The 24105-nt window shown below is 40.9% G+C and overlaps 2 protein-coding genes across 2 annotated transcripts in view; one reads left to right on the forward strand and one right to left on the reverse strand.

Moving 5' to 3' along the window:
* Positions 1-17382, forward strand: part of stx18 (syntaxin 18) — an 18885-nt gene extending 1503 nt beyond the window's left edge. Inside the window, exons 2-11 of the mRNA XM_007554230.2 lie at positions 11996-12063; positions 14586-14701; positions 14928-15005; positions 15112-15178; positions 15283-15374; positions 15946-16037; positions 16325-16383; positions 16598-16667; positions 16771-16851; positions 16942-17382. Coding sequence (XP_007554292.1) covers positions 11996-12063; positions 14586-14701; positions 14928-15005; positions 15112-15178; positions 15283-15374; positions 15946-16037; positions 16325-16383; positions 16598-16667; positions 16771-16851; positions 16942-17037 — 819 coding nt within the window. The 3' untranslated portion in view covers positions 17038-17382. The remainder of the gene's footprint in view (positions 1-11995; positions 12064-14585; positions 14702-14927; positions 15006-15111; positions 15179-15282; positions 15375-15945; positions 16038-16324; positions 16384-16597; positions 16668-16770; positions 16852-16941) is intronic.
* A 900-nt stretch (positions 17383-18282) lies between these two features.
* On the reverse strand, positions 18283-23843 carry nsg1 (neuronal vesicle trafficking associated 1). Its single transcript, XM_007554232.2, has 5 exons — positions 23545-23843; positions 23044-23179; positions 22781-22897; positions 19934-20044; positions 18283-19633 (listed from the first exon to the last, which is right to left on the reverse strand). The coding sequence occupies exons 2-5, from the start codon at positions 23170-23172 to the stop codon at positions 19433-19435; spliced, it is 558 nt and encodes a 185-aa protein (XP_007554294.1). The 5' UTR covers positions 23173-23179; positions 23545-23843; the 3' UTR covers positions 18283-19432.
* Between the last annotated feature and the right edge of the window lie 262 nt (positions 23844-24105).

A 24105-nucleotide genomic window follows, 5' to 3' on the forward strand; every position in this document is an offset into this window, starting at 1 on the left:
TGTTGTTGATGTATTTCAACATCTTTAAAGAAGTGCTACTTTTTACATTTCTAATTCTCCTTAATAATTTGTGTTGTATGTAAAATTATTGCCAGACAACAGTCTTAATTATATGGTCTTAATTTTATAGCATGTAGATTCTACTTGTCTACATGCTATAAAAATAAAGATAACTCTGAATATTTAGAGTTACAAATGAATGAATAAATTACTTTAAAAAAAATAACTCACCAGAATGAGATTGTGCTGAGGAAGATTAGCTTCATCCTGTGCCTTCCCCAGGTCTCTCTTTTTAAGGAAGCTCAGGTTGAATGTGTTGACCAAACTTTTACAGAGTCCTATGGCACGTGCTGTCCGTTCTTTGTCACTGTCTAGGCCATGGGAAACAGCAAGGTGGAGGTTGTGGCCAAAGCAGTTGAGCCATGGTCAGCCAAGATTTCCTATTGCAGCGACGATGTTAGCACCGTTGTCTGTTGTGATGCAGACCAGTTTGTCCTCATCCAGTCCCCAGTCTGCTTAAGTAGCTTTCAGGTTTTCACCCAATGTGTCAGCAGTATGGTTATCTGGGACATATCTGGTCTCTAAACATTTAGAGTGCAGGGTCCAGTCAGCACTTATATAGTGAATGGTCAAGCTCATATAAGGGGTCATATTTGAACTTGACCACATTATCCGACGTAGCAGAGTAAACTGAAATGTCTTATCTCCTCCTTTACGTCCTCTTTAATACTGTTGTACAGTTGTGGAATAGCCGTTTGTGATATGTATGTTTTTCTTGGGATTTCGTACTGTCTATCAAATGTTTGCAACATTTTTCGAAATGCTGGTTTTTCAACTATTTTAAATGGGAGCATTTCTTTAGCAATAAAGCGAACTACGCTGTCTGTGAGCGCGCACCACTTTGCGCCGTCCCTTTTGTACGCTGCCTGTCGACTAATTGCTTCAGTGATGGTAGATTGTTGCGAACTTGAAGATGGAGACGGGTCACCGATTTTACTTTTTATCCCCAGCTGTAAAAAAAATTGTTGGATGGTTGTGCTTTAGGTGCTTGTACAAGTTGGTTGTATTTCTGCTCTTAGTTGCTACTGTTTTATGACAAATGCGACATACCGGCTCGCAAAGGTTCAGCGGTTCGCCTCGGTCATTTGGTTTGAATCCAAAATANCAGCCCTCACCACTTACACCTTCTTCACTTACTTTTGGCCCTTTTAATTCCAGTAGTTCTTGCACCAGCTGATGTTTGACGTCATCCAATAACCCCGTCTCCTCCATTCTGCCACGGTACCTTGGATGGTGGCTTTTGTCAGGAGGGCATGGATGGCAGGTCAGCTGTATTTTTCAGTCAGTATCTTGAATATGTTTTTTTTTTTAATACTGGCAGTCAGTGTGCTTTCTTCAGGGCTTGGAGAGAGGAGTTCGCCTTTAATCAGTTCCAGCATAGGCTTAACAGAGGACACTGTGATGTATGTTTCTCCTGAAAGGACATCTGTAAAGTCAGCCAGTGGTTTTATTGTTGCGTTGATGGATTCCAACACCAAAACATCCTGCCAGGTTGGATTGTGATGGCTGTGCTTTCTGTCTTGAACCAGGACTCGTCTTATGGCTGGGAGTTGCTCCAACACCCTCTCAACCATCTTCTGTTTAGTACCCCATCATGTGACAACATCCTGTGGGATATTGAAAATGTTTTTATTATATAATGTTACTCTGTTAGGGCCAAACTTCAGCATTGACAGGTAACAATACTCCCCTTGTGACAACAAGTAGATATAACACCAAAATGACTCTATATTGTTCCAATATAATAATATATAGAACTATATTAGAACAATACTATTTGTTGTTGATGTATTTCAACATCTTTAAAGAAGTGATACTTTTTACATTTCAAATTCTCCTTAATAATTTGTGTTGTATGTAAAATTATTGCCAGACAACAGTCTTAATTATATGGTCTTAATTTTATAGCATGTAGATTCTACTTGTCTACATGCTATAAAAATAAAGATAACTCTGAATATTTAGAGTTACAAATGAATGAATAAATTACTTTAAAAAAAATAACTCACCAGAATGAGATTGTGCTGAGGAAGATTAGCTTCATCCTGTGCCTTCCCCAGGTCTCTCTTTTTAAGGAAGCTCAGGTTGAATGTGTTGACCAAACTTTTACAGAGTCCTATGGCACGTGCTGTCCGTTCTTTGTCACTGTCTAGGCCATGGGAAACAGCAAGGTGGAGGTTGTGGCCAAAGCAGTTGAGCCATGGTCAGCCAAGATTTCCTATTGCAGCGACGATGTTAGCACCGTTGTCTGTTGTGATGCAGACCAGTTTGTCCTCATCCAGTCCCCAGTCTGCTTAAGTAGCTTTCAGGTTTTCACCCAATGTGTCAGCAGTATGGTTATCTGGGACATATCTGGTCTCTAAACATTTAGAGTGCAGGGTCCAGTCAGCACTTATATAGTGAATGGTCAAGCTCATATAAGGGGTCATATTTGAACTTGACCACATTATCCGACGTAGCAGAGTAAACTGAAATGTCTTATCTCCTCCTTTACGTCCTCTTTAATACTGTTGTACAGTTGTGGAATAGCCGTTTGTGATATGTATGTTTTTCCGGGGATTTCGTACTGTCTATCAAATGTTTGCAACATTTTTCGAAATGCTGGTTTTTCAACTATTTTAAATGGGAGCATTTCTTTAGCAATAAAGCGAACTACGCTGTCTGTGAGCGCGCACCACTTTGCGCCGTCCCTTTTGTACGCTGCCTGTCGACTAATTGCTTCAGTGATGGTAGATTGTTGCGAACTTGAAGATGGAGACGGGTCACCGATTTTACTTTTTATCCCCAGCTGTAAAAAAAATTGTTGGATGGTTGTGCTTTAGGTGCTTGTACAAGTTGGTTGTATTTCTGCTCTTAGTTGCTACTGTTTTATGACAAATGCGACATACCGGCTCGCAAAGGTTCAGCGGTTCGCCTCGGTCATTTGGTTTGAATCCAAAATATTCCCACGCTGCTGCAGTTGCATTCGGCTTTGAAATCAGTTCCATTTCGAGCTTTTCCCCAATATAAGATAGTGTTTCTTTACCTTGCTAACTCCTCACAGAGTGCTAAAGCTGCAGAAGTACAAAATGATGCGCGCTACGTCGCTAACTACCTGATGCAGTAGTTCTCTCCTCCCCTCTCCTCATTTTTTGCCCTCATTTTTTTCCCATCCCAAAAAAATGAGGAAGGGAAGGGTCAGTGGAGAGCACCGGAGTTGAGCTTTCTCATCCAGTGTCATGGAAAAATGCAGGGAGAAACGATAATGCCGATAATTTAAATGGGCTCGATAGCTTTTTTTTTTTTTATCGTCCGATTAATCAATTTATCGTTTATCGCGACAGGCCTACTTAAGCATAGACATGGGAGAAATGGCTGCTAAATTCAGGAATAGTTTTCAAGTAAACATGCTTATTGCAAAGCTTGTGCTCATTTTTATTAATCTTGCTCTCTTTAGATATTAATTAGTTGGGCTATCTTCTCTGGAAGCCAGTCGGAGTTCAGCTGTTTTCCAGACATCCCACTCGTATCTTCCCATAAGGGATTTTAATTAAAATAAGTGCCAAATTAATAAAAGTGATGGTTGCACTCCTTTAGATTGACGCCATTTTTAACAACCAGAAATGTTTCCGCACACCCAAACTGATCCTCATTGTAAACAAAGTGCATGGCCCTTCTTTCAGCTGGCTTACACATCACCAAATTAAAATCTAAATTTGGTCTTAGTCCACATCACCAAGTGGAGGATTGTTGCAATACTCTGTGCTCCGTAGGCAAAACTCCTTCTACTCCAAAACATCCTGTTGCATCTCACTAAAAAGGCCTTCAAGGCGCAGGATTGCTATTTAAAATCTTAAACTTGAAAGTATATTTTTTTAAAACCTGTGTTTGCCAGTGACCGGCCCATGTCTGATGCAGGAGCTGCAAAGTCGAAACAGACTTTACAGCTGTGAGAGCATGAGAGAAGAAATGGCACATGGCAGCAATAACTGTAGGTATGAGTTAGTCTTTGTGCGAGGATTTATTCTCTATTTTTTTATTTTTTTATTTTCTTAATTTATGTGCACTACTGAGCAAAAACAAGCCTCTTAAGTAGAGTGTGACCACAGCTGATTACGGAACACGCCACCATGTTTTGAGCTGCTCCAGAAAACTGGGAATTTGATTAGTTCGGAAAAATGAAGTAGACAGTCTTCATCATCTGCAGTTGGCAGTAAGGGCAGCTCATTGGCAGCTAAGGGCTCTTTGCTCTTCTGCCGCTGAGAGACCTTGTCCTCAAACGTACATATCACGAACGTGGACATCTTCAAAGCCATCCCGAAGGAGCATCTCACGTCTCCCCTGAGAGGCAGAGGCCATCCGGTCGTTCCCAGCGGCTCCGGCCTTCGCTTTTGAGGGAGACGCGAGGCCAACTGCCGCAGCTCTGCGCAGCCAGGTTCTTGTTACGTTCCGTTATATTGATATTGGAAGTGGAGTTTTAATAAAAGCGCTGCTGCTGCTGCTGCTGCTGCTGCTGCTGCTTCCAAAGAAACCTGAACCTATCCTGTGGTGCCTGGCTATTGCAGCCCCCCCAACAACCCCTTATCCTGCTGTCTGCTCCTCGGTGTATATATCATCTCAGATCATCTCAGTGGAAGGTTTTTTTTTGTTTTTTGTTTTTTTGTTTTTTTTTGTGGAAAATGAAAGTCTGGAATGTCTTGACTGCTTCAAGTTATGTCGTGGTTTTCAGCCACCTTAGCCCAGTTCTCCTGTCCGTTCTTCTCTACGCAGCCTGACATGTGCAGCTTTTTTTTTTCTTGCCCGACTCGCCTCTTCCCATGCATGATTCCATAAACATGCTGCAATAACATTTTCTTTCGGCTCTCAAACAATTTTTGAGGAAAACCGATCCTCCCAAGAGCCAGTGATTAAAGGTGGAAGATCAAAACAGAGAAAATATTAAATTAGGTCCCCAGTAACAATGTTGACGGCCGGCACCTAATGCACAACAGATGTGGGTGCCCTTCAAGACATGCATAACTCTCCCACTGACTCTCCGTCCCGACTTCCCATTGGAGGCTCACAGAAATAGAAAGAAAACATCAAAGTTGACAAATACACAGTGGTCTTATGAGACTCCCTTCTTTTCTTTTTTTTTTCCTCCCTCCACTCAAAATTCAGCAGAGCAAGAAAGGAAATGTTGCTCCATTCAAAGTGATTTTTTAAAAAACCCCTGTTTTGATTGGCTAATAGGAGAGCTAGTGTTAGTGTGATGAGGTTTGGTCGGGGGGAATCTTTTTTACCTCGCAGGGGCCGCTGTGGAACGCTGTGATCTCCGTTTCACCGCTCACCTCGTCACTCCCCACAGCATGTTGCCCTTCTCAACTTTAAATGGACGAGGTCACTCTGAAATTGTTAAATTGGGTGTAGAAAACAGCGCGGGGCTCCCCGCTGTGCCGTCAGAATTGCCATTCCAGAATCTGCTCCTTCTCGCTGTGTTTTCCTTTGAAAGGCTGAAAAGCGAGGCGGGCAGCCAGCTCTTTAAAGCGCGCTGCGATATTATCCTCTATCCCTCTATACTAAAACAGCACACTTATACTTTCAAAACATTTTCGTTCATCTAGTTTTCTTAACATTTTTTTTTTTTGGTTTTTGAGGATGATTTAGTTTCAGATTAAATATGATGAAATTATGCTTGACTCGCTAAACAACATCTGATCGCCGTGAATCTCTGAGAATGTTAAAATTGGAATATTTTGACGTTGATTCACACTTAGTTGTTTTAAGAGTATGGAGACGTCAGCAAATAGTGGTTTTTGTTGTGTTTCTTTGTGTGTTTCAATTAAAATTAGGAACATTTTAATTTAACATTTTTCTTTGAAGTTACTTGTACGGAAAGTTTTAAATTAATATTTAATTAATAATGACACCCTGAACAATTGCCATTAAGCAAATGACAAGTAAGCATTTTTATTTTATTTTTTTAATTCTGTGTGTTTAGTTTCAGGACTTTTATTTATTTGGGGGTTTAACTATATTATGACGTGGAGGCCTATTTCTTTTAGTCACTTCAAAACGAGAAAGACAAGAGAACATGCCACTGAAGTGAGGCAAAATAGGTGGTGAACTTCGTAATCAAAGGACGCGGACACACATTGTTGGTCATGGTAATGAGGGTCAAATGATGCCCAAGCTTCCTGTTTGAGGACCACAATGAGCTGATGAACCTTGTCTTTACCTGGACTCCAGATGAATGTGGATGGTTGAGAGGTTAAGCTACAAAGTTAGCTTGCCAGGATTTTCCTGGTAAATATTGTAATTATTAGTTGGCTTAATCTCACATTTTTCTATAAAATCAGCATGAATTGAAGTTTGAGGCTTGTACTTTTAGATCCAACTAGTATTTTCTTTCTTTTTTTTTTTTTTACAAGAATATTTAATGGTCTACAGACGTACATTGTTTCAACATGTCAAGATTGGAAAATGTGGGTTTCAGTTTCAAAATATGTATAAAAAAAAAAGACGTCTCTTTAGAGATTTTTTGTTGTTATTAATCATTTTGTTATCCTCATTCGTCTTCTGACATGAGAGTTTCCTGTATACTTCACCATGAAATTACCAAATTTCATTCACTTTAAAACTAAAACGCGCACATACTCAATTTCTTCATCGGGTCATGCTTACAAAAAGTGCTACGTAGCTTTTTTTGTTCTTCAAATGTTGTGTTTAAATATCCTGCATGAAACTATAGCACTTCATGTTTATTTAACTGTCAGAACATTGTTTTATGTTTTCATTCGTATTTATTCAGTCATCCGAAGCTAACATAGTTTTCACCAGACTCAACGGAGAAGTTGTTTGCTGCCTTCACGTTTCTGTTCATACAAGCTACATTTATACCTAAACAATTTTTTTTTTAAATCTGTAGTTGTGCATACAAAATCTCAAAGGAAATATAACGTGACTCTTGTGTCTGATTACCTCAGTTACACTTAGGTACGGAAAAAAACTGTGTTCTTTAGCCTTTCTGAACACTTGATGTCTTGCTTCAATTGTTGAGCCGATTATCATCATGCAGCACTTGATGTTTAATGGTGGGGAAAAACTGTTCAAGAAATAGATCCAGTGATATTTTTTACGTTAGGCTTTTTCCATGTTACCACCATGGCTACAAATATGCAGACTAAATAGTCATGATTAAAGCATTTTTATCCTTATCTTTCTTATGTTTTAGTGTGAATCTGGACTGAAACAAGCGTAACCTAAATGCACACTGGTACCACATAAATTAATGACTGTACAGGATTCAATACGTGTGTGTGCATGATTTATTTTGATTAGTTTTGTTTATTGTAGTTCTGGTTGGGAAATTCACGTATCACATGGTGACACTGACGTATACATTGAAAAATTTCTGTTCCTGAAAATGTTTTTGTTAGTATTGTTTGTTTGGCGTATAAAATCCTAAAGTTCTTGTCATGTTGGCTCTAAAACAGGACTTGGGGGAAATAATGTGTTGCATAAACTGACTTGTTGCTGTTATTCATTTATAGAGCACTATGGCACTGCTGCAGTCTCTTTATCGTAGAGTCTTCGCAACATACTTTGATAGTAAAAAGAAAGTACACCCTCTGTACCGTTCATAATAAACACAGTTTATATATTTAAAATGAAGTTCCATTACATGAGCCAAATATTCAGGTTTTTTTTTTTTTTTACTAGTAAGATTGTTATAATATTGCTATTTAAAATAGGGATGCAACATATGCTGAAGTTTTTTTTAATTATTATTATTATTATTAAATATTATCACAGCTTCCTGATTTTGTTGTCCTTCACTCAGTGTTACGCTACCAAGAACAGAATGACGAAAAGACAAAAACTACATAACAAGTTGATGGATGTTTATTTTACAACTTGCTTTCATCTCCCAGCGCTGCAGTTTTTGAAACGGCCAAATGTTTTAGCCAAAGTAGAATTCAACCCGTGATTTATTTATTCTTGTTGCCGGAAGAGCCTGATTGGTATGAAACAAGTTACTGATTTTAATCAAGAGTGCCATCCGTGATCTGTTGTTCACAGCATGTGTGTTTATGTATTGGTTGTTGAATATCTACATCAGAAACAGGTGTGAGAGACAAACCAATCGGTGGTTGTCCCAACCCAAAACTGAGACGACCTTAACCACAGTGATTGGCCCTTTAACGCTGAAACTGTCTGGACTTTATCAGAAACCACAATTATTTAGATCTGACCTTAAGTGGATCCCAGATTTCACCATCATTTGTTAAAAACAAAATAGCTGAAAGTTTGTACAACTTTTTTTTTTTTTTATGAAAGCAAACTTATCAATTAAACACTCCTCAGTATTATCACATTATTACAATGAAATTGTGTATTTCCAAAAGACCAATTTCACCACTTATAAATACTCCGAAAGCTGTAATTCTTATAGATTGTGTTTGTATATTCAATTGACTGAAGCCTTCTAACTGGGTACACTCGAGGAAAGCAAACTGAGCCCCATTAGTGAGTCAGACATAAACATGATAATAAAGTCAACATGTGGCCCAGTCCTAAGCACTTCTCTCTGCGAAAGCCCGCGTATTTAAACCCGACATCGCATGGCGTCAGGACGGATAGCCCACGGTCAGGACATGCAGTCAGGGTCTTAAACCAAAGCAGTGCGGTCATCGCCAGATTCTGTCAGTTACCTGCCTTAAACAACAACAAAGAGCCATCCAAGCTCTTTGGAAATCTGTTTGCTAAGCCTTTTCCCTTTTCTTCCTCATAATAATCCCTCCTGATGGTTTGTTTGGGCTCAGTCAGGGCTGGAGGGGAGCAGCGGGGAAGGAGAAAGTGAGGAGTTAAAGTGGGGGTCTTTGATGATGACGAGATTAGATATAGCCCGGCAGACTGTCTCCTTCTGCCTCCGCTGCAAGCCCTGCCTCACACCCACCTCTGTTGGCTGCATGCAAACTCACACACACACACACACACACACACACACACACACACACAAGGTTACACGCGCTTAGTTGCACACATATATGGCGAGCTGCAATGCACGAGGCCACCCCTTTCCTCATTGTTGAGGAATTACTTGCTCTTTAAGGTCTTAAGTTACAAGAGCAATTGATCCCTCTGACCCCCTGCAAACCCTTGAGGTTGTGCTGGGAATCTGAGCTCCAATGTATACACACAGGAGGCTGCTCAGCCCCCAGAGCAGCAGGCTTCGCACTCCCCTGCCTTCCACACAACGCACACAAAAACTCATCCACACGCTCTGTTCTCTCTTGTTTGCGTTCTGATTCTTCAAGCTCCAACGCTGAGGATTTACCACCCCCTGCTGGTCTAAAAGCTGCTCTACAGCGCTTTGCCTTTACATCAAGAACTAAGTGCCAAGTTATAGAATAGAATAGAATAGAATTTATTGATCCCCAAGGGAAAATTGCTTATTTGTTGAAAGCTACTCCATCTTAGGTAATAAATACAAAGTTTGTAAAAAAAAAAAAAAAAATAGGTATATATATATATATATATATATATATATATATATATATATATATATGTGTGTGTGTGTACTTAAGAGTGATAAGTTCAAAATGACTAGATATAAATGAATAAATAAATAACAAGCAATCACATCCAATATATTAATCAATAAAAAACCTATAAATGAGCACAGAAATTTTTTTAATCAATTAGCACATACTTGGGCATTGTAAAGCCTGATGGCAACAGGCAGAAATGACTTTTTGTGGTGCGCTTTGGCAAAATGAGTCTCTGGCTGAAGGTGCTCCTGTATCCGGCCAGCGCGTCATGGCCGGACCGGTCATGGACGAGGCCATTACCTGCTGACAGAAAGCATAGTTTATGGTTAAAGGTAAACTTCTCATATCACCATGAGTTTGTATCTTACACCTAGCAGAAGGCCAAATCTGTATTTAAATTCAAATATGCGCTTTAATTGCCACATTTTGTTAAAAATGTTAGCATTTAAGCTTTTTCTGCTAAAACGAACAGAAATAAGCTGAGGATGACCTTGTGCTCTTCGTGTTTTCTCATTACTGCTTAAGATTGATCATTTCATGCCATGTTGCAGATGTCGTTGTCGTGTCCAAACGCATTCACCGACTCCCCAAAGCCAACGATAATCATAGAAACTGTTGCTATGTCTCAGTAAAAGCCAACAAAAACAAGGTTTTCACATTGTTTACAGTGTTTCAGTTTTTGGGTCTTCATTAAATCCAAAATGAGCGTTTTCTCTCTTTGCGATTGACTTAAAATACTACCAGCAACATCAATGGATGCCACATGTTTGTGTTCATTACAGATTTCCTGTTATTCAACAGAGGCTCGACTATATTATATTTGGGTAGATCTCCCTTTGAAATTTGCAAAGAAGTCACGACTTTTGACAAAATGGTTATGGCAGACCTCCTTGCCATAACTATAATCTTTAGATTCCTCCACAGATTCTCCATCAGATTCATGTTGGGATTCTGCTTGGCCTCTCCAAAACATTAATGTTGCTTCCTGTCTGAAGAAATACATTGGTAAAATTAAAACACTAACTCTACATCTGTGCATATATGACCCTGTTTATCTAACGTTTACTTGGTGAATTGGGAAACATTGACATTTTTGAGCTCATGAGCTTGAAATGTATTGAAACACTTTACCAACTCTTGTACCATTGTCCCACTCTACGTAGAAACTCCTTACACAAAAGTGACCTTAGAAGACAATAAAGCAGAAAGTCGTCTGTGTAGTGCTGTCAGCCTCTTTGGTTAAACGAGTCCCCACTCTCTCATGTGCTGGGCAAGGCTACAAACCTGACAATCTGAGCCATAGGAAGTGCTCTGTTCTCCTTGAACCCCTTCTGAGCTCTGTCACACTGAGCTACAATTAGCTCCTGACCTCAAATAATGCTATTATTACAAGGATAGGTTCACCTCAGCTGCCCCTGCCTGTGTTAACATGCCGCCACCCCCAACACCCCCCGGCGCAGAGCCTTACATCACTGTTATCTTTCTAAGCAGACAAATTCGTTAACCCTGCTTGTCTCCTTCTCTCCGGATTGGGAATAGCGTTTTCTTTACCGGGACGTCAGCTTTAATAAATCCGCTCAGAGTCGGCGTGTCGCGAGGAATGTTCAGAGCCGCCATTAAACGCGGGTGCCAGGTTACTCCTAGCAGCCAAGGCAATTTCATAATTGAGGTTGTTAGAGTGAGAAGTCCGAAGGCTGAAGACAGCGTCGTCGCGCTGTCCAAACACCACCACCCCCTCCGCCGCTTCTGTGGCCGCTGTCACAGTCAAACTCATTGTGTCATTTTTCAATCCCGGGCTTGTCTGAGCTCCGTCGTATTCTGGACCCAACAGAGCCCACTGTGTGTGCATCCACACCCACTCTCACCCTGGCAGCGGAGCCCTGCGGACGGGGGGAAGCAATTTGGTCTGTTTTAATATTTGACCAAATTGCAACAGCAAACATTGGAGCGCACCAAGTTTCCTCTGGTTTTGCCTGTGCACACACACATACACACACATACACACACACACAAACCCAGACATTTCGCCTATGATAAATGGATCATAATTTTAATGCTTATTAGAGATCGCTCTGTCAGTGCTATGTGCGCAGAGGCTCATGTTTTTATTTATGAGAGCTGTTAATTGAGGAAATTGCTGGTTTGAGGGTTTTTTTTATGTACGTAAATTGATGAGTTGCTGCGAGTAAATATTGAGAAGTCAAACAGACGTCAGATCCACTGAATTAGTCCATCTGTCAGATCCAGTATATATATACCGAACGATACTTTACTCTGGCTCTGTCTGAATGTAACGGAGAAATTTAGTTTCCTTTTTGGATGAATGAAGCTCCTTCTGGAACAAATTTGTACACAGGTCAAAGAGTCTTATTGGCACAGTGGATCCAGGTCTGTTAATGCGTCTTTTCACTTTGTCTTGGCAGATAACGAACATCACGAAGCTCAAAGACTTTCTGCTACAGCACCGAAAAGACTACGTGAGCGCCGGAAGGTAAGCTTCTTCAAGACAATTAGAGTAACTCGAAGCAGACCAGATGAAAAATATCATGTTCAATTAAAACCAGATGTTTACAGACACAGCACAAAATAGCTCTTTAAATGTCAGGATAATAAAAGAGAGAATTCTTTTTACTTTGAAGTTCAAATTCAAAAATACTTTATTAGTCCTAAAGGGAAATTAAATGTTGTTGTAACTCGTTAATATAAAAAAAAAGGGGGTGGGGGGAATTAAACTTTTACTTAATATTTAATAGAATTCCCTTTTAAACTGTGTTTTGTGTCTTTTTCCACAAGTTCTTGCTGTAGTTTGTTGGAATATGACAGAACCGCTGTAACCGAGTCAGACTTGTTTGCTCGAACACACCTTTTCATCTCAGCCCACAAATTTTCTTGAATGATGGCTGCTACAAGACACTGACTTTGCTGTCCTTTACCTCGGTTGTCGCTAGGGCTGTAGTGATACAATAATCTCACAATACAATACGATACATGATATTCTGCTCACGATACGATATATATTGCGATATTCCGCAAACAATACAATTCAGTACACTTTTGTGATTTTCTGAAAGATTTTAGAGGGACAGAGTGATTTTGGTGACATTTTGTGACTGCTATAGAGTTGGATTGAATTAATTTAACTGAAAATTGATTAAAAGCACCAACTACACAATACCTGGCTCTGGTTGGACATGGACTCAGACTTAAAGTCGACAGCTGGACAAAATGAATCAAAGAAGTGGTGAGAAAACATGCTTTGTTTTCATTGAAACAGTACAAACTGTAGCTTACGTGCATTTGTAAAGTAAATAAAGTGCACCAACTACCCTGCTCTGAATAGTTTGATACCTTTTTAATCTTGACACTTAACATCTGAAGGAATCACTCTAAGCCTGATGACCTAATCACTCTCCTGGCGAAGCAAGCACTGAGTGAGCAAGGTGACAGTTGGATGTTAAGATACTTGCGGATGAATATCGATTTTTTTTTTCCTAGAAAATAAAATATCGATATATATATCGCAAAATCAATATTGTTACACAGCCCTAGTTGTCGCTAAGTCTAAGTTTTTACTCCCCTTTTGGTGTCTTCAGATCACTATTTCCACACAAGTTTCTTTATGATGCCATCTGTTTTGTGAAGCGCACCAGTCCCTCCTGCAGCAAAACCTCCTCATAACATGATGCTGCAACTCTAGCGCTTTGCAGTTGGCTTGCGTTTGTCACTTTTTACTCCAAATGTGACGGACAAACCCTTTAATTAATCACACTCTCCTCTCAGGATTCTGGGATAAAATAGAAATAATTTTGGTAATCCTTTCTGATTTTTGAAGAGAAAACAAAGGTATGTTTATGTAAATAAATGCCTTCTGTGTGTGTGTGCGTGTGTGTGTGTGTGTGTGTGTGTGTGTGCGCGTGCGTGCGTGCGTGCGCTGATGGCAGTGAGTGCTGGCGAAAGGTCAGCAGCATGTAGGGTGGTCTGCTGTGGCAGGCTCCAGTCTAATTGTCTGGAATAATTGAGCTTCAACCAAGTGTAGAACAAATCACGCCCAGGGACTAATCCGGTCTTTTCTTTGCTCAAAAGCTTTCTGGGGGTTTTTATGCTGCCGTTGTGTCTGTGGGCGTGGAGATTAGCCCTAATTTAAGAGATTGGTTGACAAATTCTCAGCCAAAAAACATTGACAGAAACATGAAGAGCGATAAGTGGCTTCAGTGCAGGATCATTCAGTAGTTGTTTGTTTCTTTAATGTCCAGCCACTGTTACTTGATTTAAATTTATGTTTTTCTCTAAAAGAATGATGGTCAAATGAAGGCAGGTTTTGACCATTACCATTGTCAGTAGGCAATTTGAGAAAAAAACTAAGGTGAGGTAGGTTAGGTAGTTTTATATATATTGCACATTGTCAGTAAAGAGGCAGTTCAAAGTGCTTTACATAAATTAGAAGGAAATGCAACAAAACAACAAACCAAAGGAAAGAGCAAAAGAAGAAGAAAAAAAAGAAATCAAAAAGCATAACCCCATGTTTAAGAATAAATAATCCGTGATTTATAAACTGAAATGAAAGAACATCCTTAATGTCTTATTACAATAAAACATCAACATTTTTTTCAGTCTTTTACCTTCTCGGGTATTTTTCTGTTGTAAATATTAACCTTGCTTTCTGGCGTCCATTAAGGCAGCAGGCGGTGGCGATGTGAGGTTTAAAAAGCTCAGGTCCATCAGAAGGTGACGTTAATCAAATAAAACAGCTGTCTCCTTATATTTGAACTTTTGAGCACTTTCGGTTTATCAAAAGTATATCTGTATGTTTATCTTGTAAGCTTTAATATGTTCATGGACTAATTTAAATGCTTAATTTGCCCTTTTGGGGTTGATATGAATTTATCGTGGGGTAATATGACTGTGATGCTGGAGGCACAGTGACTGGGTGGAGTAGTTTTGTTTTCCTGTGGGACAGTTTGTCGCTGAAATGATTGAACTGCTTGACTGAACGTGCTTTGTTTTCCATTTCAGTCTCATCTCTACAGACCTCAGCCGTATGACCGACAGCGAGCGAGACCAGATTGACCAGGATGCTCAGACCTTCATGAGGACCTGCTCTGAAGCCATCAAGCAGCTACGCAGCGAAGGTCTCTGTTGGAGTCGCTTCATCTACATCACTGCTGTCCGTCTCTCATAAAGTCATGTGGCAAAAAAAAAAAAAACAGGACACTTTGCAACATATGTGGGCGTATTTGCTAAGATTTTTTGTTATGTTTGTTTTTCACATGTTCTGTTGCATGCAGGGATCTTTTGCTGGAAAAGTTCCTGCGTATTTCTGTCTGTGAGTAAATGTTGAACTGCTTTCATCCACAGTGGAGAAGCAGGCGACATCAGCTCAGATTAAGGAACACAGGGTAGCAGTGCTGGACCTCGTTGACGTGTATCTGAGAGGTAATTTTCTGCTTCGTTGTTTCGTGGCCTATCTGAATGCGCCGAACCCAGACCCGAGCACGCACACACACGCGCATTTACGACATGTTTGCGTTTGGATTTCAAGGGGTATGCAAGCTGTACTCTGAGCAGAGGGCCATTAGAGTCAAACGAATGGTGGACAAGAAGAGACTGTGAGTATCTGCACGCTTCATTCAAACATCGATTGAATCTGCGTGGGCCTTGCGGTTGTTCTCGGTGCATTCGAGTAAACGCAGGCAATGTGTACTGGTTTCAGATCGAGACTGGCACCAGAACATCCCGGTAAAGTGAAGAAAACCGCGGCGGAGGAGCCTGCAGAGGAGAAAGTTGTGAAGGAGGAAAGTCCTGGTAAGACCGAGAGCAGAGTGAAAACAAAAGGCCCACCTAAAGCAGAGAGGTCTTCTCAGACGACAAAAAAAAAAAAAAGCTACAGTAACAACACGGAACACATGTGGTGAGAAAGTAACACTTCACACTGTGATTGGAAACAATGACTTTACAAACACTTTTCAACAAATTAGGCAACCATGAAGGGGTAATTTATTTAAGTATTTAACTTGAGTGTTGTTGGTTTGGTGTCAACACTGCTGCATATTGTGGAAAATTTTCTGAAGAAATGAATTTGGGGTCTTTATTCGTTGCAAAACATTTGTATCGGCATTAATAGAAATTAAACACCGGAACTAAGTCATTGTACATAATAAATCTGTTTTGTTGATTTTCTAATCGACTTTTATTTCAAGGCTAACACAACTTTAGATTTCTAATTTAGATTTGCCACAAAAATGGGAGCTTGAAATGCATATTTTTGAATTTATCCAACATGTTATAATTTCTAAAACTGAAACTGTAGTTGCCTTTGAAATCCGGTTTAACAAAGTAGTAACTTTTTAACCGATCCTTTTCGTCCTTGTCGTAGAAAAGAACATGTCAGAAGTTCAGGACAGCGCCCTCAACCTGTGGGAGGAAGGCCGGGTGGAGGACGAGCTTTCCCCGGAGGAGATCCAGATGGTGGGCAGCATTAAGGCTAAAAAGACTGACTAAGCAATATGAATCAGCTCTCTGATTTAAAAAAATATATATATATAGTTAATTGCTAAAACTTAAACTATTAGAATTTTAGAGAAACGTTGAGGCTTATTTTTTATTGTGAAAATGGTCAGTTTGAGAGTTTTTACACCAGATAATGTGTCACATTTCAATTTCATTCATCCTGAATTGACGTGAAACATCTTGTTCATCTGTCTGGGACCAGTTGGGAGGATTTAAACGTGTTGTTGTTGTTGTTTTTACTCCAGTTTGAGCAGGAGAACCAGAAACTGGTCAGTGAAATGAACAACCTGGTGGATGAAGTGAGGTGAGTTTGTTCTGGTGAACACAACTGTGACCCGTCCAAAGGAGGACGGTGAGGCTTTGAGTTGTTGTTCAAACCTCAGTTCAGGTGATCTGTACAGAAAAGAAGCTGCTTAATCCTGAAGTTAAAAAAAAAGGCATTCAAGACGAGATAATGTTTGATTTATACGGTATGTTCCCATCATCATTTCTAATGTCTTACGTTTTGAACCTACCAGGCAAATTGAAGGGAAAGTGGTGGAGATTTCACGTCTTCAGGAGATCTTTGCTGAAAAAGTGCTCCAACAAGTAAGACGGCGACCTCCTCCTGACTCCTCCGTTTCTGTCGCCTTAAATTCTGCGTTTATGATTTGTGCGTAAACGTGCTGCCCGTTTTGACTTTGTGAAACAGGAAACTGACATAGACAACATTCACCAGCTGGTCGTGGGAGCGACGGAGAACGTCAAAGAAGGCAATGAGGATATTCGAGAGGTAGGTCAAAGTTTTCCACTTTACGTTGATTTCATGTGTTTGGAAGAAAACATCTAGTGGAACTTTTTGTTTGTTTGTTTGTTTTCCAAGGCCATCAAAAACAATGCCGGCTTCCGAGTGTGGATCCTCTTCTTCCTCGTCATGTGCTCCTTCTCGCTCTTATTTCTGGACTGGTACGACGGTTAGCAGCGCTCCTTCAAAGGACTGCACTGGACTGGTTAAAGTCTTAGAAAGCGGCGATGACAACATTTGGACTGAAGGGACGGCTCGCCGTGCCGCAGCTGGTGTTCCCCGTGAAGATCGTCTTCGAGTGGAAACGGTGGCGTGTTTGTCCCTGATGCGGATCTGTGAATCTGGGCTCTGATGGGATGAGTGGACAGAACTCCAGCTTAAAATGGGATCCAGTGGATTGATTATCAGTCGTATTCTACCACTAAAAGTGATAAATGTTTGACTGCAGCTGGTGTTTTTTCTGAACTCCTGTCACATAATGGGAAATTTCCTTTAAATTAAAAAAATAATCGACTCAAATGCCACCTCTACTTTTTTTTTTTTTTTTGTGAAAATTAACACCTTCAGTTGCATTTTGATTATTTTTTTGCAACAGTTTTTTTAAGGTAGTGAGTTTAGTAACTTAGGCTGGAATTTCAGGAGGATGAAGATCTGCAGAAAGCCACCGTGTGTCGCTGTTTCCTACGCTAACAAGAATTACCTGCTGAGAGTTGCTGCATGCTAATTTTGCTAATCTACAAGCATTTATGAGTTAAGTTCAGGTCCAGACGTCTGTTGACCTGATACAACCGTCCCAAAAACAGTTTTATTATTGTCTGTTTGTGATCGTTGTCTTGCTGCAAAGCCGTCAGACCCAAACTCTCACCTTCAAACGGAAAGGAAAGAGTTGAGGATGTTAAAAATAACCCAGAAATCACCAGGATTTCTGTTTGTATTAAACTGGAAAATGCTGGATCGCCAGAGCATCAGGCTGGACGTTTCACTGTCAGTGCTGGCGGCTATAATACAAATCGAAATAACATTTTTCCTACTGCAAATTAGTAAAACGTGTACCTGTCAAACCCACAATGCCCAGCCAGCTGCACAAAGTCATTGACTTTGCAACACTCTCTCCCCCCTACGCAAGCTCTACTAGCATTACTGCATGGCTGTGGCTGAGCCAGGAAGCGGGGATTAGCTCCAAAACTCTTCAACTTCACCTTGAATCGACACCAAAAAGCATTAGTCTTTGGTGGTTTTCATGGTTGCAAACACCAGTAAAGACCACCGGTGTATATTTAATTTCACCCCTCTGTGGATCCACAAGTAAGAGAGACCAGTTCAAACACGTCAGTTAAGCTTAAAATGTTTTCTGTAAACTCCCAAATGTTTCACCAGAGTACTTTAAGTCGTTTTAATCTTTAAACATCCAGGCATCAGTTTGAAATGAAAGCACTTTATTTCGGTTGTTCATTTAACATTTTCATGTGGCAAATGCACTTTAATGGTAGTCATCACATTGCTTGGAAAAAAGGGGGAAAAAAACGGTTCATGTATCCGGGACGGTTCGAGTTAAATGGCAAAGAGGAGAAAGGAAAAGCAGCAGGTTCAGATTGTTCCACTACATCAGGCTAAAACTAGTTTCTGATGGCTGCGAACCGCCGACTGAGGTGACATTAATCAAAGCAAAGCGCTGCACAATACAGTGTTCTTCACTTGCAAAAAAAAAATAATAATAATAACATTCAGTACAACAGCATTTAAAGTTGTGCTATCAAAAGCAAGTATTTAAGGTACACAGTAAGCCAGCAAAGAAAAGCGTCTGCTGTCCATGTAAAGTGGGAACAATCATTAAGAAGTCCATATAAGAGGACTCAAAACAACACCGTTTAAAATATTTCTTTTGCTGGTACATTTCTGTTAGGTCAAGGCTTAACGATTCACAATATCATGACATTAAAATGTTTCTGCACAGATAAAATCAATGATTTGGGTGGGGGGTAAAGAGGGGGAGGGAGGGAAACGGCACTAAGTTTGTGAGAAGAACGGATCGGAGGTGTGAAAAGCTGTCGTCGGTGCTCAAAAACGAGATTCGAAGCAAACCGGTCGCCGCCGGAGTCGAGTCGTCCGTGCATGTGCTCTCAGACGGGCGACGCAAACACAGAATGGCTCACGATCTCAGTACTAAAGTGAGTGTATGTACAAAGACGGTGCGCGTGTTTCTTCTATGCCAACCACTCCGTTTTTTTTCTCGTGTAAATAAATGCGCGACGTACGCCATCCAAGCAAACCGCGAATCCACCGAACTGAGCCTCGCCGTGCTGACAACATACGCTAAAACCTCCACAGATTTCCAGCTACTGTACACATCAGCTGACCAAACTACATCAACAAGGCAGCGTAGCACCTCAGACAAAATAAGATGGGTTTTTTTGTTGTTGTTGTTGTTTTGTTTTGTTTTTCATCCACAGGATTCGAGGTTTGCTCGAATGGCACAGCCGTTCTATTTATTTATTTATTTATTTATCTATTTATTTATTTATTTATTTTCTGCAGCAAAGGCGTGAGGCCACCTGATCCCAGCAAGGTTTTAGGCCAGCTTCTGGGCGGTCTCCATCTCCTGCTGGGTCACCTTCTCCTCAGACATGATGGTCACCCACGGAGAAACTGACCGAGTGATCGTCTGCTTGGCCATGTTGTAGCGGTTGATGAGGGTGAAGAGGCGCCCGCGGCCCCCGGGGCCCTGAGGGGGGTAGTTGCCGTAGAGCCCGGTCGGCATGCAGTGGCCTTGCTGCTCCGGGAGGAGGTAACACGACACATCGAGTTAACAACAGGAAAACAAGCATCAAATCCAGCAGAATATGCAACGATTAAACTGTGACTCATTGGGGCTATTTAAAGATACATGAGAGGAAAGACGAAGGTTAGTGAAACAAACAAAACAAAGCCTCTCTTCCAAGCTGCAAAGCAAAACTCAACCTCCACCAAAAGGTTTGCTGTACAGGAGCTTTGAATTATAATTTAATTAAAAAAAAAAAAAAGTTCTTTTCAAGTTCAGATATTAAGTATTTACACAGAAGGAAGGTTTTACCACGTAAACGAAGCTGTCGGGACACGGCTGGTCATACTGGTAGAGCTTGTAGACGACCAGGAACCCCACACACACCAGGAAGGCCAGGGCGCAGATCACCAGCAGTGTCACCTGAAGGTGACAGAAACGCCTCCATGAGAGCAGACAACGGTGAAACTTTAGCCAGCGAAAAGCAGGATGTGGACAAAATTGGACCAACGGACCCGAATATACATATTGTCTGGTGTAAATGCTTCAAGTAATGAACCAAGGAGGCTGTGTGAATGCAGCTTATAGTTGGAAAAACTTTATAAATACAATTTTTTATAACTTTGCTTAGTTCCGGTTTCACATTTAAAACATCTTTCAGTTCCTGTTTTTACAAATTTCTTCAGTTTCGTCCTTTCAGAGAAAATGACCGTCAGTGGAACTGACTCACCGACATTTTGCTCGTTTTTAGAAAGGGAAAGTTGGATTGATGGATTTCATTTGTTTTGTTAAGCAAACCAATCTCCCTGAATCATTATACAGAACTGCATGAATTATAACTTTTATAAATGATCTAAAAGCCAAATGGCATTTATGAAGGGACTTGTACTCTGACTTACTTGGGTTATTGCAGCAAATTGTGTGCATGCTTAACAAATCATAGATGATCTTATTTGTTTGTCTTTTTGTTCAAACACATTGTCATCAACACATTTGTTGAGCTGAGAAAGACATTTAAGTCAGAATCGGTATTTTTTTTTTATGCAACTTTTCTATTTTGGAAATTCAAGTGGGAAACATTTACCTTGAGGACAAATGTGTACCAACTTTTTGCTTTTTTTTTTTTTTTTTTTTGCTGATATTGAAATTATTTATTTATTTTAAAAATAATTGTTTTTATAATCTCCAAGTCCTTTGAGTTGAAAGACCTCTTTTCCATCACCCTAATCTTTAGCTCTGTCCAGAGATTTTTAATCAGGACTCTGACTCGGCCACTCCGAAGCCTTGCTGTCACTTCCAGTCAGAAGACGGACGTTGGTAACATTAAGATTAATTGAGAGCTAAATTTGCCAGGGCTCTGAACAGCATTTTTGACCAACATGTTGGATTGAATGTTGCAGAGCTTTAGTGGTATCTGAAGCTTAGATGTTTTAAAATCTACACCAATTGATACGTTGAACAAAGACTAAATAGAGGTTTGTTATAAATTCTTGAATTTGTAATCTGATACTTTATTCTATGTCGACTAATAACCATTGCATTTGTATTGTTTGGCATTTATACCAGTACAGGAGCTGCATTGGGACAGTATCAATCAAGCATTTTTTATATATAAATAAATTTTCTCCATAGACATTAACAACTAATGTCAATATTTTAAATGTTTGTGATTTTCTTTGGCTTTCAATCAGTGCTACTTCCAGCTGTATGCTTCTTCCTTTATTTGAAAGGTTAAATAGGAAAACAGTGTTTAACAGAACACCGATGGAAAAATGTAAATGTAGACAAAAGTATGAATGTACATAAATCATACTTGATATTCTGATGCACATTAATAGGATTTTATGTGACAGACCAGCAAAAAGTACAACAGAACTAGTAAGTGAAATAAGAACGGGTGCATGAAAATAATACCTGGCTTTAGTTGTCGCATGAAAATCTGAAAAGTGTGGCGTGATCCACAGCAAGGGGAAACAGAGTACTCTCTGATTGGACGAGACCAAAAAACCCCAAAAGAAAAAACAAAAAAAGTTTAAAACCAGGTCTGATTTTTCTTTCACTTTTTTTTTTTTTTTTTTTACCAGTGTGCTTTCTTTGACGCTTGACAAAATGTGAAATTCACTGTACTGGTAACAAACCAGCTGGAGCCCCAGCACAATAATGCTTGTAGTAATTCCACCAGCATGAAGCTCTGGTGGCCATCTGTGAGGCTGAACTGTTGATTCTCGGGAGAGTTACGCAACAGCTACTGGCGATTCAGTGTAGCGAGAGAGCGGGATAGCAGAGGATGTGGGAGAAAAGGTGTTTCTAGTGTCAGATATCTGTTTAAGCTATTTCTTTTTTTATTAGCCAGTATAAATGGATATACTGCTGCATGCTCTCAAAAAAATAAAAATTAAGCCAACAAATGGTGGTTTCAGGGATGTTGTTGTTTTATTTTTATTTTTTTTTTCTTTCTTTCTTTTTCCCAAACAGAACATCCTATGCAGACTCTCGGTGTTGTCTGGCTTTTATCTGTCTGATCAAATCCTACAGTTGTGAAGCGGAGCAGACGGCACACAAAGTGAAGCAACAGGAGCCCGACTGTGATGAAAGGGCCTGCCGCTCTCTGAGACGGGGACGCGTCTCTCCTTCTCCCACATGTCTGCGCCCTCAAACCTTCGTAAAGGAAGCTCGACGTTCCTCGCGGAGCTGGTGTCCTCCTGTTGTTCCTGAACGTGGAGATAAAGGAGGGAACCCCGTATGCAGACCCCGGTCTCCCTCCCCCCCAACCTGCACCGCCTGGGGTCTGTGCAGGTTTAGCCCAACTCCACCTGTTCTCTCAGCGCTCGCTCTGGCTAGAATAACACGCAGGAATCATTAGGTGTGAACGGTGCAGATAGAGGAAGGGGAGGTGGGAGAGAAGTGGAGGCCATCTCCATGGCAGCAGCAGAATTAATGAGAGCCTCAGGGCGGGGTTAAGTGAATCATTATGCATTATGGCTCCCTGTGTCTCTGTACAACATGAGGACATCGAGAGGTGTTGTGGGGGGGAGGGAGGGGGGATGAAAGTGACAGATGCCCCATGCAGGAGGGGACACAGCCGCCTGTCCTCCAACACATGAGGCTGCGGGAGGGTGAGGGATTTGGGAAATGAGGAGGGAGAATCATTGGTCTTACTTTGAGCCGCTCGGAGACGCCTTCGATGATGCTTATTGAGAACTCTGCGATTTTAGGGGACCGTAGCTTTCCCTTCTTGCTCTCACCGTCATATTCTGCCTTTGTCTTCACAACCACCTGGTCAAGACACACACACACATACACAGCAGCTGTAAATTATCTCTTGAGGAAGCAAGGATATTCAATTTTAATAGATTTTTTTTATTATGTATTAAACATTTGATTTTGTTCTTTAAATCAGCTAATGAAATCAGAAATCTCACCTTATCCGATGGGGGGAACTGCAGCTGGCTGGCATCTAGCGGTGTGATGAGAGGGATGGTGTCAAATCCGTCCTCAGATGCCGCCTTCCCGTTGTTTTTCTCGGCGAAATTATTCCCCAGTTTCACCATTTTTGCCCTGCACAGAAAAAGGGTGGAAATAAGCGCTTGGTGACGCTAAAAATGAAGGGGCGTCGTTGTTAGTCACGCCCCGTGTGTGTGTGTGTGTGTGTGTGTGTGTGTGTGGTTCCGGGGATAATTTATGGAGAAACATATGGAGAGAGAGAGAGAAAGAAAAAGAAAGAAACAGAAACGATATGCATGATGTCAGGCGCTTTGTGGGCCAGGAGGTGGGAGATTAACAAAAGCGCACGAGAGGAGAGGACTCGCCGTAAGGGGAAACTGACTGCATTATAATTTGTAATATAAAAAATAAAAAAAAAAAGAAAGAAAAGGAAGGAACAAACATCAACATGCTTTTCTTTTCTGCATGCAAGCACTCACCAGCTCTGCCGAGTCGCGTTGTGAACCTGTGCGCTTCCTCCCTGGATGCCTCGGCTTTTCTCGTTCCAGCCTTGCTGCGTGTGCGTGTTTTCTTAGATGTGACGCAGCCGATTTGCGCGGAGCTGGTGTGCAATATGGCCAGCTGCGTTTGTGCGTCGCCCCTCTCCCCCTCCTTCGCACCCTTCCTCCAGAGCTGCTGGATGCTGCCGCCGCTGCCGCTGCTGCTGCTGGCGTCTGGCCGCACTACAAGTGATGTAACGTCCATCCATCCATCCATGCACACACACACATGCTGCAGTCAGGGGGGGCCAGCTGGAGCCCATCAGCAGCCAACACTTACAGCTGAACGTGGGGCTCGAGAAATAGGACATGCGTGCTTCTTAAAGGATTTAGTGTTTGAGAACATGAGAACAACAGAAATGATGTTTATAAAAATAATAAAAAAAAAAAAAAGTCAGTATAGTTTTTGTGCAAGGACAGGACAAACAGATGCGTGAAAAGGACTTAAATAAATGCATGTCCTGTTGCAGTGCAATGATGTCACTCTAAGAATTGGTTTTG

Source organism: Poecilia formosa, unplaced genomic scaffold, assembly GCF_000485575.1.
Source record: "Poecilia formosa unplaced genomic scaffold, Poecilia_formosa-5.1.2 Scaffold62, whole genome shotgun sequence".
Classification (NCBI taxonomy): Eukaryota; Metazoa; Chordata; class Actinopteri; order Cyprinodontiformes; family Poeciliidae; genus Poecilia; species Poecilia formosa.

What these genes read in the sequence shown, in the direction of transcription:
- nsg1 (XM_007554232.2), bottom strand. Translation starts at nt 23,172, where the DNA reads ATGGTGAAACTGGGGAATAATTTCGCCGAGAAAAACAACGGGAAGGCG. An exon ending in AGTTCCCCCCATCGGATAAG is followed by an intron (nt 22,898 to 23,043) that starts GTGAGATTTCTG and finishes TGTCTTGACCAG; the next exon opens with GTGGTTGTGAAGACAAAGGC. An exon ending in CCGACAGCTTCGTTTACGTG is followed by an intron (nt 19,634 to 19,933) that starts GTAAAACCTTCC and finishes CTCCCGGAGCAG; the next exon opens with CAAGGCCACTGCATGCCGAC.